At 37.3% G+C, this 18,567-nt stretch overlaps 1 protein-coding gene across 3 annotated transcripts in view; it reads left to right on the top strand.

The window, feature by feature from the left end:
* Nucleotides 1–18,567, top strand: part of arid4b (AT-rich interaction domain 4B) — an 83,395-nt gene that overhangs the window by 62,073 nt on the left and 2,755 nt on the right. For 2 of the 3 annotated variants that reach the window (XM_084391836.1, XM_084391837.1), the window contains exons 12-21: nucleotides 982–1,054; nucleotides 2,371–2,465; nucleotides 2,579–2,676; nucleotides 3,545–3,755; nucleotides 5,318–5,541; nucleotides 9,521–9,703; nucleotides 12,279–12,363; nucleotides 12,963–13,164; nucleotides 14,123–15,298; nucleotides 16,510–16,620. In XM_084391836.1, coding sequence (XP_084247962.1) covers nucleotides 982–1,054; nucleotides 2,371–2,465; nucleotides 2,579–2,676; nucleotides 3,545–3,755; nucleotides 5,318–5,541; nucleotides 9,521–9,703; nucleotides 12,279–12,363; nucleotides 12,963–13,164; nucleotides 14,123–15,298; nucleotides 16,510–16,620 — 2,458 coding nt within the window. The remainder of the gene's footprint in view (nucleotides 1–981; nucleotides 1,055–2,370; nucleotides 2,466–2,578; nucleotides 2,677–3,544; nucleotides 3,756–5,317; nucleotides 5,542–9,520; nucleotides 9,704–12,278; nucleotides 12,364–12,962; nucleotides 13,165–14,122; nucleotides 15,299–16,509; nucleotides 16,621–18,567) is intronic. The other variant, XM_084391838.1, reaches the window with a different exon arrangement.

Raw genomic sequence — 18,567 nt, forward strand, 5'->3', positions numbered from 1 at the left:
TCAAATTTAGGCAACAATCATCTATTCTTGCTAAACTGAACTTGTTCTCGCTCTCATTCTAAAGAACACCGGAAGGTCTGATTCATTTTAGTGAATCGGTTCATTTAATTGATTCTTTTCACAGACAGACACACTGAATCATTTGAGCCCCTGCTCATCATGTTATGTTTTCCTTGTGCATCAAAATGATTTATCAATCACTGTTATCAAGTTACATTTAGAGGGTTTATAGGATTTTTCTTATTCAGAAAGGAATACTTTTATTTAGCAAGGATGCTTTCAATTGATGAAAAGTAATGATTTTTCAAAAGATTTCAATTTCAAATAAATGCTGTTCTTTTAAACTTTCTGTTCATCAAAGAATCCTGAAAAATAAAATATGTAATGGTTTCCGTGAACATATGAAGCAGCACAGCTGTTTTCACCATTGATAATAATCATAAATGTATTTTGAGCAGCATATTAGAATGATTTCTGAAGGATCATGTGACACTGAAGACTGGAGTAATGATGCTGAAAATTCAGCTTTTATCATATTTTACTAAATATTCCTTTCTGTATTTTTAATCCATCATTGAGGAGTGTAAATATATTCTCCCTCTAAATAGTTTGTGTAGTTTACTACTTTAGTTTAAACTTAACTTTATTTAAAATGAATTATTTAAACATTAAAAGAGTGAATGATTCAATGACTCACTCATAAAGTCTCTACTTGTTTCATCACTGGACGAATCTTTGTTTATGAACAAATCTCTTGAATGAATGATTCAATGACAAACACATTTGAACAGTCACTTGTCTCCACCTACTGGTGTAACGGTGTAGTAACTATAATCGTTATTTGAAGCGCCAAGTTACTTTCAAAAGGTGATTAGCTTTGATCCATAGACATCAGTGTTTATATCCGAACTATAAACTTTTCACCCAGTACTTTCTGTGATAACACCCGGCTCTGTGTGCGTTTGTGTTTCCTGTATGCAGGAGGAAGTGGAGCCGTTCCCAGAAGAGAAAGACAACTTCCAACAGCAGCTTTACAAATTTATGGAGGATAGAGGTGAGAAGTGTCCGTGTTTAGTATTATTTGTATACTATTGTAGTATTTATTAATGTTTTGATTTTATATTTACATTTTCAGTTTTCATTGTAATTGTAATATTTTAGTAACTTTATGTGCTTTTGTTATTTTTATTAATTTTTTATATTTCTGTACAGCTTTATTTATAATAAAAACTAACTTTAAACTTTTGTATTTCCGTTTTTGTTCAAGTTTTTAACCTAATATACATATTTGATATAATTTCAGCTTTATTTCAATAACAGAAATTGATTATGATTAGTTTTAGGGTACGTTTACACAACAACTATATACTAAATAATGGAAACGTGTTTTTTTTGCGTTTTTCATGTACAGACGACAACATTGTCAAACGATCCCCGTTTCCACGGATCTGCGAAAACGACTAAAATCGCTGTATTCTGCTGTCCGGCCAGTAGATGGCGATGACACTTTGTAAAGAAACACTAGCTCCTATAGACAGACACGTAATACGCATGATGTCACCGTTTTCACAAAGTCGTGTTTTTGTAGTCAGTTCTCATACAAGGTCCTTAAAGTGCTAAAGTTTACTTTTTTAAATTTAAGTCCTTGAAAACCCATATTTATAAAAAGGAACTTGAAAATGCTTGAATTATTGAAAGACAATAGGCTATATTAGAAAATAGTGTTTAATTTTATTGATAAAACATTCTTTTCACATTGATATAGAGCCATTTCACATGGCTATAAGCATGATATTGCTCATATACATATTCAAGTATATGATACAGATTTCATTCTTCTGATCAATTATGTGTTCATGGGAGAAAAAAGCAGTTTGAGAGAAAAAAGCAGTTTGAATAAAGAAAGCGATATCTTTGTCCTAGTATCCTTTCAGTGGTTAAAGTTACCGCAGCCATTGCATGTGCTGCACTTTATTTGTACCATTTTTTTTTTTTATCTACTTACCTTTTATAGAATTTGAAAGATAATAAATATATTGTTTTATAAGATAAAGTCCTGGAATTTCATTTGACAGTATCTGTAGGAACCCTGTGTGGTTTAACGGAGACGATAACAGAATCATTTAAAAAACATGCACTTTGAAATACGTTTTCAAAAGTTTGCGTTTTTTGCATAAAAAGTTTTCAGTTTTTAGTTGAGAACACTGTCGTGTGAACGGCCCCTATAGTTAGCGGTAACAGCACTGGAGCTTGTCATCCACTGTTTTTTCTTCAAGTGGCTTTGGATAAATTGTCAGCCAAATGCATTAATGCAAATGTTCGTATTTTACTTTGAAACTCACACTAACTAGCTTCTTTTCGTTTTTTCAGGAACTCCTATCAACAAACGACCCGTGCTGGGCTACAAGAATCTGAACCTCTTTAAACTCTACCGGCTGGTGCACAAGCTCGGAGGATTTGACAATGTGAGTTGTATTTCTGATCGCTCCCCGTAGAGCGAAACACCGCCACAATCTGTTGTTTTGTCGGCGTCAGCTTTCACTCGCTGAGCAGAACGTGTTCCCTCCCTGTGTTTCAGATCGAGAGCGGGTCTGTCTGGAAGCAGGTGTATCAGGATCTGGGCATCCCTGTGCTCAACTCCGCAGCCGGTTACAACGTCAAGTGTGCCTACAGAAAGTACGTGCATCTCTGCGTTCAGGATGACAGTGACAGCAAACATGAGTTGTTCGAGGCACCACAAACCTTTGTGGCTTAGAGAGCAAGCGCTGTTCACCGGTTCTGTCTGTTAGCTCTCGTATTCTCCCGAGGTGATGACAGAACCGTGTGGTGAACAGTTGTACACATCCGATCAGAACCTGTAGTGCCACCAGCAGTTCCACGTCTCTTGCTCATTTTGCCTTTCTTTAACAAGATTGCTCAGTTTGGATCAGATCATCTGGATACCAAAAGTCGAAAGTTACTATTGAACTGTCAAAGTTTAGAATAAATTCGACTTTTAAATGTTTTTTTAAAGTTGTCTCGTGCTCAACAAGAAAAAAGCAGTAAAATTGTGAAATGTTAATAAAATGTAAATCGGCTGTTTTCTATGTGAATATATAGTAAAGTGTAATTTATTCCTGTGATCAAAGCTGAATTTTCAGCATCATTACTTTCTAATACTCAAGAAACATTTATGATTATTATCAGTGTTGAAAACAGTTGTGCTGCTGCTTCATATTTGTGTGGAAAGCGTAATACATTAACATTCAAAAGTTCGCATTAAGATTTAAAAAAAATAATATTTAAATTTATAATTTTATTCTGCAAGGATACATTAAATCATAAGTGACATTAAATAAATGTAAAGTTGTAAAAAAAAAAATATATACATTTCAAATAAATTCCGTTCTTTTGGAAATTGGATGCTGAAAGATTGTACTAATCTTTCACAATATGTCTGTTTCACTGTATTTTGGACCAAATAAATATTTGCTTTATGATCATTGGATGTAGTATCCTGTAAAATGTGTAGGGATAACGTGTTGTGTTGCTGATGCTCCTGCAGGTACCTGTACGGCTTTGAGGACTACTGCTCCTCCACAGGGATCACGTTCCGCATGGATCTGCCGTATAAAACGGGTGAGAAGACGAGTGGGAAGAGTGAGGAGAACACTGAGGGATCAGTCAGTGGAGGAATCAGTGTCTCTTTAAGTACAGAAGAAGAACAGAAAGCCCTCAAAGAACCAGAGACCTCCAACACACAGCATGTGCTCAAGGTACTAAAACATCATCTCAGGGGTTTCTGCTATGGCTTACTACTCATATTACTCATACTACCCAAACTAATACTACTCATACTACCCAAACTAATACTACCCACACTAGTACTACTCATACTACCCACATTAATACTACTCATACTACCCACACTAATACTACCCACACTAATACTACTCATACTACCCAAACTAATACTACCCACACTAGTACTACTCATACTACCCACATTAATACTACTAATACTACCCATACTAATACTACCCACACTAATACTACTCATACTACCCATTCTAATACTGCCCACACTAATACTACTCATACTACCCACACCAATACTACTCATACTACCATACTAATACTACTCATACTACCCACACTGAATACTACTCATACTACCACACTAATACTACTCATACTACCATACTCATACTACCATACTAATACTACTCATACTACCATACTCATACTACACACACTGAATACTACTCATACTACCATACTCATACTACTTATACTACCATACTCATACTACTCATACTACCATACTAATACTACTCATACTATCCACACTGACACTGAATACTACTCATACTACCCAAACTGACACTGAATACTACTCGTACTACCCATACTAATACTACCCACACTGAATACTACTCATACTACCCATATTAATACTACTCATACTACCATACTAATACTACTCATACTACCATACTCATACTACACACATTGAATACTACTCATACTACCACACTAATACTACTCATACTACCATACTAATACTACTCATACTACCATACTCATACTACACACACTGAATACTACTCATACTACCATACTCATACTACTCATACTACCATACTAATACTACTCATACTATCCACACTGACACTGAATACTACTCATACTACCCAAACTGACACTGAATACTACTCATACTACCCATATTAATACTACCCACACTAATACTACCCATTCTAATACTACTCAAACTTAAACTACTCATACATAATTCAGCTTTGATCACAGGAATAAATTACGTTTTACTAAATAATCACATTGAAATAATGTGCAAGTGTAAAAAACAAACATTTATTTATGTATTTATTTATTTGTTTTTATTGATCGTGTGAAAATGTAGTGATCAGTTTTGATGATGCCTCCCTTTTTGTGCTGATCAATACTGTTGTTGTTTTTTATAACATGTCCAATTGATAATTATCTAAAACATATTGTCACCATGTTTTAGCAACCTTATAGTGTGACTTAATACTTCTCCACTAGCCACTGATAGGCAGTGTACAGTACACACTGTGCAGTAAACTAGTATTGACTTTGAAAGACTTTAGACAAACAGCTGTGTATTTTGTCTCGCGGCAGGATCGTCTGACCTCATGTTTATTTATAAGTCATGCTTTTTTTTTCCCCCCAAACAAGCTGCTGAAACGAAAACACTGATGCATTTACAGATGTAGCTAAATCATAGTTTAATTAGGGTCAAATCATATTAATTGCAAGATTATAACGGTGAGGGTGACGTGTTATTTCTCCTCAGGAGGAGAAGACCGAGACCACGGCACCATGTGAAGATAAAGCGGATATCAGCAGCGTGAATGAGGAGGAGGAGGATGATGATGATGATGATGATAACCACGCTGATGAAGAGGAGAATGATGCAAACGAAGAGGCCAAAGAGTGCGGACCGACAGCGGAGAGTAACGTCACGGAGAACGTGAAGGAGGAGCCGTGTGAGGAACCCGACAGCAAAGATCTGTCAGGGTAGGTGTATCTTCATCTCTGAGCTTCAGTGGGAGAGAGAGAGAGAGAGAGAGAGAAACGGAGATGTGCTCAGAGAATGATGCATGATAGGCGAAGCCGGAGAGAATTTGGGAGAAAAGTGAGATCATGAAAGCACTTAATAATGGTGTTTTGTGGAAACATTTGACTGATTTTGATGGTGGATGCTGCTGTAGTTTCTCTCTGGTTGAGTCTCATGTCACTCGCCCGCTTATTGAAACTGCATGTTGGCCGAAGCGTGTGCCTTTTTAGCTTGCTTTCTCTCTCTCTCACACACCCTTTTTCCATCAGATCTTGAACCATCCCACATGTCTCCAGCAAAAAAGGCCTCCATTCTAATTTTCGCTGCACTTTTTATTGTTCCCATCTGTTGGAAATGAGAATATTTAAATGATCAATGTCACGCGTGAATTGCTGTGAATTTCATTTGTTAGATATTTCATTAATTCTTGACTGGTATATCACCGCCAGCTGGTGATGGAATAAAGCTAAAGTTCAATTTCTATCGATTTAATAGCTTTAAAATAAGTAATAAACATAAATACCGCAATGTATTGTGTGTTTGTGAGCGGGTTACATAGTCAATTATGTCATCATACGCCATCTTTCAAAAGTTTGGCCTCAGTTTATTTGATCAAAAATACTGTTTAAAATTTTGAAATATTTTTAGAATTTCAAATAACTGTTTTCTATGTGAATATATAATAAAATGTAATTTATTCCTGTGATCAAAGCTGAATTTTCAGCATCATTACTCCAGTCTTCAGTGTCACATGATCATTCAGAAATCATTCTAATATGATGATTTGATGCTCAAGAAACATTTCTGATTATTATCAATGTTGAAAACAGTTGTGCTGCTTCATATTTTTGTTGGATAAAGTATGCAACATCCTGACTTTGTTCAGGATTCTGTAATGAATAGAAAGTTTAAAAGAACAGAATTGATTTGAAACAGAAATTTTTGTAACATTATAGTACATTTTTTACAGTCACTTTTGAAAACTTAAATGCATCCTTGCTGAATAAAACCTGTAGCTGATTATGAGTCAGCAGAAGTCCAGTTTGAATTATTCCGGCACCGTTTTTTTGTGGGAAAATGATCTCTTCGGATCTGTGAGTTTTGGCTGTTAAGTTTTGTCTTGAACTATTCAGGTGTGACTTTGAAGCTCAGTCGAGCGATGGACTGACTAGTTAAGCTCTCCCACTGCTTCCCAAGTGTTTCCCGATGCTTCCCGCTCTCTCATATCATGCCTTTAGTGTTCTGCTGTGTCGTTGTGTGGATGAGAACAGCCCCTGATGCTGAGATCGCGTCGAGCCGTGTGTCTGGGTAGGGTTGGGAATCGAGAAGCCGTTCTGTTCCGCAAATAAAAGCTTTATTTTCATGACTTTATAATAATTGGTTCTTGATCTCATAAGCAATGGAATTGATTTAGTCTAAGGAATTGCTCACTTTACTGTCTAGTCATGTTGAACTCAAAATTCTAAACGTCATCATTAATGAACGGAACGGAACGGAACTACAAATGGAATCCGAACTGTTACATTTGAAACGATTCCCACCTCTACACTTCAGTCCCTGAACTAAATCTGGTTGCATTGTCTCTAATTTGAAGCATTTGGATGCACATGTAACTTTTGCGTTTTTGAGATTAAACTGCCTAACTAATCTCCTTCACGTAGCAGTGATCTGATTATTTAGCTGGTTTTCATCGATGCTTTTTTTTGCTGCTGTCTCAACAGTCATCCTGCAGTGGTGGTTTTCCAATGATGCTTTTCCCCTTCATTTTCTGTATTGAATCAATAACTATGTGGAACCAGGGTCCTGCCTAGTACCAGCTCAGTTGTTGCATCACTAGTTGAAGGTTGTCTGCTGCTAACTAACCAGGGTTGTTTCTCGGTTGAACTCTGTGAAGTGATTTGAGTGGTAGAGTTCAGTGTGCTATACCTGTCTAACGTGGCTTCCTCTCTGCTCTCTAACGTGATTGTGATTTGCCCCTTTGCTGAGCTTCGCTGTGCCCCTCTTGCTGCACTTTGACCCTTTCCCTGTCACACACACACACACACATCTTGAACTCAAGTTCAAAGTCACATTTGAAATATCTTCTAGTTAGAAGAATCATTACTCGCCCTCATGTTGGTCTAAACCTGTATGGCTGTATTTCTCCAGTGAAACACTAAAGGAGACGTTTAGCAGAATGTTCATGTAATGACCACAGGCTGTCAAGCTCCAAAACAGATTAAAAAAAATTTTTTTCTGAATTTCTGTAAAAGTAGTGTAAAAAATTTCTTTACAGGTTTTTGTTGATTAGCATTGGTGGTTAGTAGACGGCATTACCACACCGTAATGGGGCAAATGCATCTTTCTCCATTCAATGCCATTTAAACATGGTTGTGTATTCTGGAAATACAAATCACTTAATATTTTTTTTGTTATATTATTGTAGATGTTTTACTTAAATATGTATTATTTTTTACATATGTTTGTATATAATAAATGTAAGAATTGTCATAGATTCACTAGTATTCAGTGATTTAATTTTTTTTATCATATTTTTAACATGGTTTATTTCAATTTATTGCATATATACGGTACATTATTCATATATTACACATGATAAAACATGATGATAATTTTTTAAAATAATGAATAGTTTTATTCTAGTCAAACATGTACATTTTATGTATGTGTATATATATATATATATATAATATGAAAAATCTAAATAAATAAATATATATATATATATATATATAAATTATATAACATGTAGAAAAATTACTGTAGAAGTTTCACTAGTATTTTTATCAAATTTATTTATATACTGTATGTTATAAATTATATTTTTTATAGAACTTACAATGGACAAAAAATAATTAATAAAATGAATAAAAAAAATTATATATATATATATATATATCATACTGTTTTAACATTTTATGAAATAGATTTTTCTATAAGGATATAAAAAAATCCAAATAAATATATATATTAAATATATAAATTTAAATATAAAAAAAAGAAATTATATTATATATTTTTAACATATATATAAATTATAACATGACGTGTAGAAGTTTCACTAGTATCACATTTTTATAATTTTTTTTATTGAGATATATATATTATAAATTATATTATAATTTTTTGATAGAACTTTATTCTTCTCTGTCTGCTGTCTTTGACATTATAGCTCATGATAGTCAGCAGTGAAGGGCTTGAGACTGTCTTCTTTAAGTGCCGTTAGCCGTCCAATCAGTGATGTCCTTTTCCTAGAGCTGTAGAGTCATCCGTCACATGACGCTCACAGTTCAGGTTAAAAAGATGTCAATGTCCAGTACCCATGAGCAAAGATGCTGGTTGTGTATTCCCAGCAGACCAACTGGCTTTGAGATGAATGCCATTGCAGACGGATAGTTGTCTAGATATTATAGATGTATTTGATATTCCAAGTTTTCCGCGTATATCATAAATCATCCAAGTTGGACTGCAGAGAGTTTGATTTAGTACACAAAATAGTATGGCTTCTGAATACTTGGATTGGGCATGTTTATTTATTTCAGTCCCTTTTTGGAGCTTGACAGCCAATGCTTTCATTATATGGAAAGAGCAGCTTGAGATTCTTCAAAATGGAAGAAGAAACACAGGTTTCATGAGGGTGAGTAAATGATGACAGAAGATTCATGTTCAGGTGTTTAAAACGAATCAGGCAGTTTTAGACCAGCTTCTTAATATATTCCAGGTTGAGGTTTCAGACAGCCGGCTGATGACCCCATAATGTCTTCCTCCGATGTTCAGGAGGAGTGTTAGACTTATCCGACAGGGAAAGATGAGGAAAATTTAGATTTCAGAAGCACTAGGCTGAGAAAGCGAGATTGCAGGGTGGGTTTTTGGGGGAGGGCGGTTGTGGGAAAAGCCTAGGGCCAGGAAACGGGAAGTACTGAATTGTCTTTCTTGCAGGGATGTCAGCAGTCAGGAGTGGGAGGAAGGGGAGGAGTTTGAGTGTTACCCTCCTGGGATGAAGGTGCAGGTGAGGTATGGGCGAGGCCGAAATCTGAAGACGTACGAAGCCACTGTCAAAGAGTCAGACCTGGAGGGGGGAGAGGTGCTCTACCTGGTGCACTACTGTGGCTGGAACGTCAGGTAAGGCAGGACCCTGGGAACTCATGCCTCATTTGTTTGCATTTGCCAAAAAATTGGTAGACCCAAGCAGATTATAGTCCTGGAGTTAGAAAGGCTGGTGCATGTGGAGTTTTTGTAGGCCAAAACCTGGAAACGAGCATTTTAGCGCTTGCGGTTCCGTCGTCCTGAAGTCAGTCGATGGGCTTTTGAGTGGGTTAAATGCCTGAAGCGAGGTCTGTGGTGAACACAAGCTCTAGGTGTTTTCATGTTTTATTCTACATCACGTGTCCGTGTGGGACGACAGATGCCGTCAGGGGACATTAAACGACATTAAAAGGCTGCATTACTCATGTTTTTTAGACTCAAACTTCCAGGGAAAATGTGTTTTTAAGGAGAGACTGAAGGAGTTGGCGAAGCTTGATGGTGGTGAGGTTGAAGTCGTGCGACTGTGGTGTAGTTCGTCTATAGATTTTTATTTTTGCAGATTGTATTTAGACTTCATTTGTTCATTTGTGAAGATTATCATAATGAACAAAATGTGTAACTTTTGTTGGTCATAATCCAAATGTGCTCATAATCCAAAACCCAGTGGAAAAATCTGTTGTGTTTTTGTCGAGGGAACCAGGGTGAGGCGAACGTACGGGTCGGCCTACAAAAATACATGATCACGGCAGCGCTCTATTGCAGTTTGACGGACACGTCAAGTGACCAGCTTTTCTTTCTTTTTTTCTTTTTTTTTTTACATGTGGAAATTTGTTTAAATCACAATGCAGTGGATGCAAATTAGTAGGAAATGTGTGATCCAAAGGTGCTAAATACAGATTATTTAGCTGGTGTAATTGATGCAGTTCTATTTTACTAATTAGTGCCTCAAAACTTTGAAAGATTTGATGCTCTAATCTGGGAAACGTTTGGTAGTTTTAGCAATTAGTGCTTGTAATGTGAAGCTGGTACTTTGTGAACACCGTGCCTTCTAGTTTTGTGTGCTTGCATCATTTGGACTGTGTGTGTGTGTGTGTGTGTGTGTGTGTGTGTGTGTGTGTGTGTGTGTGTGTGTGTGTGTGTGTGAGGCCCTGTTTACTCCTGGTATTAAGATGCGCTTTGGTCGATCGGATCACAAGTAGACGACGCTAAACACAGGTGTAAACGGGGTCTAAAACATTTTGAGTTTGTCCACTTTCAAACACTTCCAGAGGTAGTTGGAAACACATTCGACCGGATTGCTTTCGTCGTGTAAACGCTCATGTGATCGAATGACCTAATGCGTAAACATTATGAAGTTTGGTTTGAAGATGAACTAACACACACACACTCAGTGTTCGGCTGGTCTTGTGGTTGTCCGAGCAGAACCCAAAGCTGATGTTCTCCGTATGTTTTCCTGTTTTCTCCGGTCGGGTTCATGTGTAAATAGATCTGAAGAAACCCATACATTTACCCTCCCATAGACCCTCCCCTGGAAGAAATCAGGACAGAAGTGTTTGAAAGTGGAGAAAAGAGGCGGATTAAAACACCAGGTGTAAACGGGAATGAGTCTCCCTCGTCTACTTGTGATTCGATCGACCATAACGCATCTTAACACCAGCTGTAAACAAGAGCTGAGACTTGTCGTTCTGTGGAAATGGTTACAGAAACAGCCCCTTGCTATCGTCTTTGAGGCAGAGGAAGAACGTTGGTTGATTTTAATATTTGGCTTCTTTCTTTTTGGCTTCTTTTCTGTGCCTGAGAGGTCGATCAGAGACTAATGGAGTGTGAAAGTACGCTGTCATTTACTGGACTGCAGTGACCCGTATCAGGAGGTGGATCTCGTGAACTCAGAGAGCGACCCGTTAGCGTTCCCATTCATCTCAATGGCAGTTCTTCAGCCGCCATATGAAACCGAACTACGCAATCTGCATGTTGCCATCTTTGCTCAGTTCTGGAGGTTTTTCCTTCGGGCTCTCATTGAAAGTGAATGATTTCTGGGTGTTTCGCCTTTGCAAATTGTTGTCGGTATGAATAACCCTTGAGACTAGGACAGAGATCGATCATCAAGTTCTACTTCTCAGATTTGTGTCCGGTTTATTTGTGCTGTGTGGATATTTCTGATTTGTACAAGCATTGAGACTTGAAGCTGATTTCTTGCTGCTGACAAAAATAGAGCAGGACCTTCTGAATGTCATGGCCATTTACATGGACACTTTTTGTTTCTAGCGGAATTAAACTTTCCAGGTTCGGTTCTCAATCCGATCAAGTGTTTACATGTCCTCTCCATCCGGATTAGAAACGGTTTAAACCACCACTTACAATCCGAATGAAATTTCAATTCATTCTGTGTGACGTGGCTACGTGCGATGGTTTTATTTATTATTTTTTTGACTGTGCTACCAGTCCAATCACAAACGTATTATTGGGGTCCATGTAAATGCAGCTAATGTTTTATGTATACAGTGTGTTTATTCTCTTAATAGTGAGTTTATATCTTGGAATTGTGTGACTTGTACGATGTAATTTCTCATTATTTGGACATTGCATTTCATTATTGCAACAAGACGCAGAGTTTTATCAGTTTTGGAGATGTATTAATTAGTAAATGTTGACCAACTGTTTCTCTTAACAGGTATGACGAGTGGATCAAAGCCGATAAGATTGTCAGACCAGCCAATAAGAACGTTCCCAAAATAAAGCACCGCAAAAAAATAAAGGTACAGTCTGATTTTTTTTTTTTTGTAAGATGTTTTCGATTTTTTTTATGTTGTTTAAAGATGTCTCTTCTGTTCACCAAAGCTGCATTTATTTTATTAAAAATACAGTAATATTGTAAAATAGTATTCCAATTCAAAAAAACTGTTTTCTATTGTAATATATAGTAAAACGTAATTTATTCCTGTGATAAAAGCTGAATTTTCAGGATCATTACTCCAGTCTTCAGTGTCACATGATCCTTCAGAAATCATTCTAATATGATGATTTGCTGCTCAAGAAACATTTATGATTATTATCAGTGTTGAAAACCGTTTACTGTGATTATTTTTGCATTATTTTTCAGGATTCTTTGATGAATAAAAAGTTCAAAAGAACAGTATTTATTTGAAATAGAATCTTTTGTAACATTATCTTTACACATTGTCTTTACTGTCACTTTTGATCAATTCAATGCACCCTTACTGAATAAAAGTATGAATTTCTTTCAACAAAAAACAAATCGTACTGACCTCAGACTTTTGAACGGCAGTGTGTTCTTCATGTATATTCATACTTATAGGGGCTACACTCTTAATTTGCTCTCTTTGTTTAATGACAGAATAAAGCGGAGCGAGAAAGAGACCGAACAGAGAGACTGACGGACAGAGAGGATCTTCCTTCACCCAGAAATCGCATCAATCGGTTGTCCAAACCGAACTCTGGCAGTGATGTCTTCTCGAAGATGGAGTGTGGTGATGAACTAAACCAGCAGACGCCCGTCAAGCCCATCGAGATCACATCTATTCTCAACGGCCTCCCAGGTACCTTTATATTCACAGTGCTTAATTATGAGTCTTATAATGTTTTTTTAAGGTAAAGTGTGCAATTTTTCAATACTAAAAAAACTCACTGCAAGTAAACCATTGGTCCTGACAGGTGACACTGTGATTTTGTGAGACTTTAAAAACATTCATCTGTTTGTTTTAGCAACCGTCTGTGTGTACAAACCATAGACTATTAAAAACAATATGGACGTAGTGTCCGTGACATCACCCCTAGGTTTCTGAAGAGCATTTTTTGAAGCTCAAAGTGGGCGGAGCCGGCCGTCGCCATCTTGGGAGCGCGTCACTCCCGGTTAAACGAAAATGGGCAAAGACGTGGATTATCTGAGGTGACGTGACGCTAACAGACAGCAGGCAAACGGCTAGTAGTGACATCAGCGGCAATCCACCTCTCACTCAAGTGGCCACACCCTTAATTATGCAGAACTTTAAGGCTTAATATAATTTAAACGGATGAGTTATAAAATTTTTTACCCCCCTCACAGTTTACATGAAGGGTAAAATTAGCTATATAGACCAAAACCACTCTTTGCACCAGGCTGTAAACATTTTTTTTTCTGCTGTAAAGTTGGATATTTTAACATGGAGGTCTATAGGATTGACTCTCTTTTAGAGCCGATCTCTAGTGGCCAGCCGATGAATTGCAGTTTAAGTCACTTCCGTGTTGGATTCACAAAAGAGATCGGAAGGTTGCCACTTGGTACAGAGAGTAGTGTGGAGTGTCTGGGAAACATCTTTGGAAAAAGTGATTGTTTTTGCAATTCCATTTTGTGCCACTAGTGTCTGAGAAATTGCATACTTCACCTTTAAGCTTACTTGAGTTCCCACGAAGATGGACAACTCTTCATGAAAAGTCATTGATCAAAAGCTGCGGGAACCCTTTTATGGTCTCATTTAGCAGTTAATTGTTTGATATCCATTCCTATGTTTCCCATAGTCTCAGAAAGCTCCACAGATGACAGTGAACGAGAAGAAGATGATGACGCTGATCACGACGAAGAGGATCATCCAGGAGGACGAGCGAGTCTTCGGAAAGGAGGTCCTCCAGAGCGCTCGCTTACACCACATCACTGGGAAACCGGAAGCCCGTCTGAAGGCTTCAAAGCTCCCACAGTTGTCGACGAGGATCCCACCGTCCAGGAAAGCCCAGAATCGGGCAAGAGGAAGAGCCAGTTTGAGGTGGACGTGGAAGGATCCGGCGGCAGAAGAAAAAAAGCAGAAGTTCTAGGCGAACGCAGCTTGAAAAGCCCAGCGAAAGGCAAAACTAGAAGCAGTAGAGGCAGCGATTGGCTACCAAGTAGTTCGCCGAAAAAGTTGGAAGAACGAGGTCCGGTGGAGGATCGAGGCGAAAGCAGTTCTGAAGACGAAGCAACTGAACTTCAACCCAAGGAAATACCAAAAGGGCATCTGAAAACCAAGAGCTCGCCTTCGAAGAAATACAACGGCGTCAAGGAGAAGAATAAAAGCGGGTGTTCAGGATTCTGGGAAATTCCAGAGAAAAGAGCCAAAATATCCACAGGGATCGATGACAGGTCGCCCAGCTCTCGTACCAAAGGCCAGAAGGACGTTTGGTCCAGCATTCAAGTTCAATGGCCCAAGAAGATTTTAAAAGAGCTGTTTTCGGACTCGGACACGGAGGCGGCGAACTCTCCACCTCCTCCTGCAGGAACCGTTCCGGACGAGCCGAGCACCGAACCGGCCCGGGACAACGACGAAGAAGAGATCGCAGAGGAGAAGCTGCAGGAGAATCCCAGCAGTGGCACCAACTCGGTCCTCAACACGCCTCCGACGACTCCGGAGTCTCCCGCCGTAGCCGAAGGTCCCGCTGAGGTTCTGCCCGAGATCCGCGCGCCTTCGCTGCCCGCCAGTCCTCAGCACGCCTCGTTACCCGAAGGACCCCTGATGGAGGAGCGGGCCGGGGGACGCAGCGAGTCCGACAGCAGCACGGTGGAAGTGGAGAGTTTAGGCGGAGAGATCCCGGAGATCCATCGGGAAGAGGAGGCGGGATCCCCTTCCAAGGCCTTCGACGGAAACCTGTCCTGCAACAGTAACAGCAACTGCAGTCTGACGCTCAGCAACAGCAGCCAGCTGGAGAGCGAGCAGAAAGCCAAAGGTACGTGGAGGAACTGCACACGTGATCGATAGACGTTAATGCGTTTATTCAGCAAGAATGCATTCAATTCAGATCCTCTCTGTCCGTCAGTCTCTCTATTCGGTGTCTTTCTCACACCGCTTTATTCTGTCTTTAAACAAAGAGAGCAAATTAAGAGTGTAGCCCCTATAAATATGAATATACATGAAGAATAAACACACTGCCGCTCAAAAGTCTGAGGTCAGTACGATTGTTTTTAAAAAGAAATTCATACTTTTATTAAGCGAGGATGCATTAAATTGATCAAAAGTGACATTTATAATGTTACTAAAGATTTATATTTCAAATAAATGCTGTTCTTTTGAACTTTTCATCAAAGAACCCTGAAAGATAAAATGAAACGGTTTTCAACACTGATTATAATCATAAATGTTTCTTGAGCTGCGAATCATCATATTAGAGTGATCTGTGAAGGATCATGTGACACTGAAGACTGGAGTAATGATGCTGAAAATTCAGCTTTGATCACAGGGATAAATTACATTTTATAATATATTCACATAGAGAACAGTTATTTTAAATTGTAAAAATATTTCATAATTTATACTTTATTTTTGTCTGTATTTCTGTATAATGTAATAATATTAATATATCAGATAAATGCAGCCTTGTTGAACATTTAAGAGACTTAACAAAATCTTACCGACCGCAAACTTTTGAACAGTAGTGTCTATAAACAGATTTTAATTATTATCATTTATTTTTTTACATTATAAAACCTGAGCTAACATGAACTAACAATGAACATTTGTTTTGTTTATTAATTAATCTTAACAGATCAATAAATACTGTAGCAAATATATTGCTTATTGTTTGATAATGTTAGTTAATGCTTTGACTAATGGGACCTTATTGAAAAGTGTCACCAATACTTCAATATGATTTAAAAAGATATTTCTAAAATGTGATTAATTCGTCAAACTCCTGCATTAATGCTTTGCGACAAACTGGTTAGAAAGTGAGGAAGGATCACTAGGTTTTGGAGCAAAGTTAGCAGATGTTCACACATTTTGCACGTCGCACATGAATGCCGTGTGAAGAAAAATACATTTTATTTTTATTTTTTTATATATAGTTTTTTAAATCTTGACTAGTTGTTAGTGCACATTAAAAAATAAGTAGAAAATCATTCCAAGAAATGCATTAATAAATGTTTGTCTCCCGTCTCTCAGCCTCATCCAGTCAGAAGCGGCACAAAGAGGCTCAAGGCGGCGGAGCAGCAAAGAAACACAAGCGGAGTCATAAAAACCTGAGCTTACATCCCAAGAAGAACCGCAAACCAGGTGAGAGAAACCTTCGAGAGGTTTTAGAGAGGTCCGCGGAGCCATGCTAAGCTCATCCAAGAGCTTTAGCTTTAGCTTTCCTGTGTAACAACGTCTTTGTCGAGTCCTTTATTCCTGCAGGGATGTGAACGTGCTCGAGTGTCTCTGCTTCTCGTTTCTCGAGTGTTTCGAGTGTGTTTATCATTGAGACGCTGTGGCATCATCTGGTAATGAAAAGCTCTAGGAGTTCGGTGACTTCAGTAACTCACTTTAAGAAGATGACTTTGTCTCCAAATTAGGTTATGGTTTGCTAACACTATTCTGCCAATAAAAACAGATGCTGCTCAAGTTTTTTTACACCCAAGCCAAACTCAAACACTTCATTTCAATAGTGCACTTTAGACATTCTGCTGACTGTGAGTGACTTTGCAACTGCATGTCAACTAACTCTTATTAGAGTATTAGGTAGACTGTTAGTAGACCGGGTTAGTAGAATAAGTTGACATGTAGTTGCAAAGTTACTTCAGTATCAGTAGATATCAGTAGAATATATGTTGGGGAACATCACAATAAAGAGTTAGCAGATATTAAAGGTCCCATATTGTACATCTTTCTGAATTTTTTTTTAGGTTTTGATGTCCTTAAGAATGTAATTTTGCAGTATAAGTACCAAAAAACATCTCAATATATATTTTACAGCTCCTTTCTCAGGAGCTCTGCCAAGAACAGGTCGATTTTGTTTTGTCTACTTAATATTCATGAGCCTCTCTTCTGATTGGCCTGTTGTTTTCTGAGTGACCCACCATTGGTGGGGGTGGTGACTGAAGGCATTGACTGAGTAGTTCTGACATCACATTTATACAGCTCGTGAAAAGGCACAGCTACTTTATGCAGGCTGTGTGCATTTGTCTGTGGATCGACTGTTGTGAATCTTATATGGTAGTTTCATCGCCCCTAGACCTCTGCTATCATGAAAAAAGCCAGGAAATTTCAGTTTTGACAAAATGGGACCTTTAGCAGTCAGTCTACTTATACTCTAATAAGAGTTAGTTGAGATGTAGATGAAAAGTTACTATAGTTAGAGGAATGTCTGAATGAACCATCGAAATAAAGTGATAGATGTATTCACACTGAACCTGAACTGAATTCTAAACACATTTGTCTTGGTTAGATTATTGTAATATAATATTACATTTATTATTATTATTGTTATTTTGAAGATTTTTATACAATAGTAATATATTTCTGCAGGGTTTTTTTTCTTTCTTTTTTTCACTTTCACTGCATTGATAGAAAGTCTGGTTGACTGAAAACTGAAGACTTTTGAGATTGACCTACATTTACTGTTGACTTGAAGTACCACCTTGACGTTAATATTTCTATAATTTAACAACATATAAAATATTTAACATTTTTTTAGGTGTGTTTTTATATATATATATATATATATATATTTTATATAAAAGGTCTGGTTGGGTGTAAACTGAAGGAAGACCTTTCAGTTTGACCTAAATATTTACTCATTGAAATTAATATTCCAATAATTTTACTACAAATAAAATTGTTTTTAGTTTAGTTTAAATTGTCTTTTTATTTAATAAATATTTATTTAAATGTGTTTATTTGCACTGGTTGAAGGTCCAGTTAAGGTTTTAACTTAATATTTCAATAATTTAACAACAAATCGAATATTACATTTTTAAAAAAGTTTTGTTACATTTTTACTGTTTTTATTTTAAAATGATTAACTTTTATTTAAAACATAAAAATGGAAAAAATACATCATTTTTATTATTATTCATTTTAATTACTAAATTATTAGCACAAATCCTAGTCTGGGAAATTAGTTTGAGTGCTCTGCTTTCACACAGATTGATTATTGATTATTTAAATCAAACTCGAGCATACTTTTTTTTTCTTTTTTTTTATTGAATATCATTATAAATGCAAGTATAAACTGATGAATGC

The sequence above is a fragment of the Rutilus rutilus genome (assembly GCF_951802725.1).
Source record: "Rutilus rutilus genome assembly, chromosome: 20".
Lineage (NCBI taxonomy): Eukaryota > Metazoa > Chordata > Actinopteri > Cypriniformes > Leuciscidae > Rutilus > Rutilus rutilus.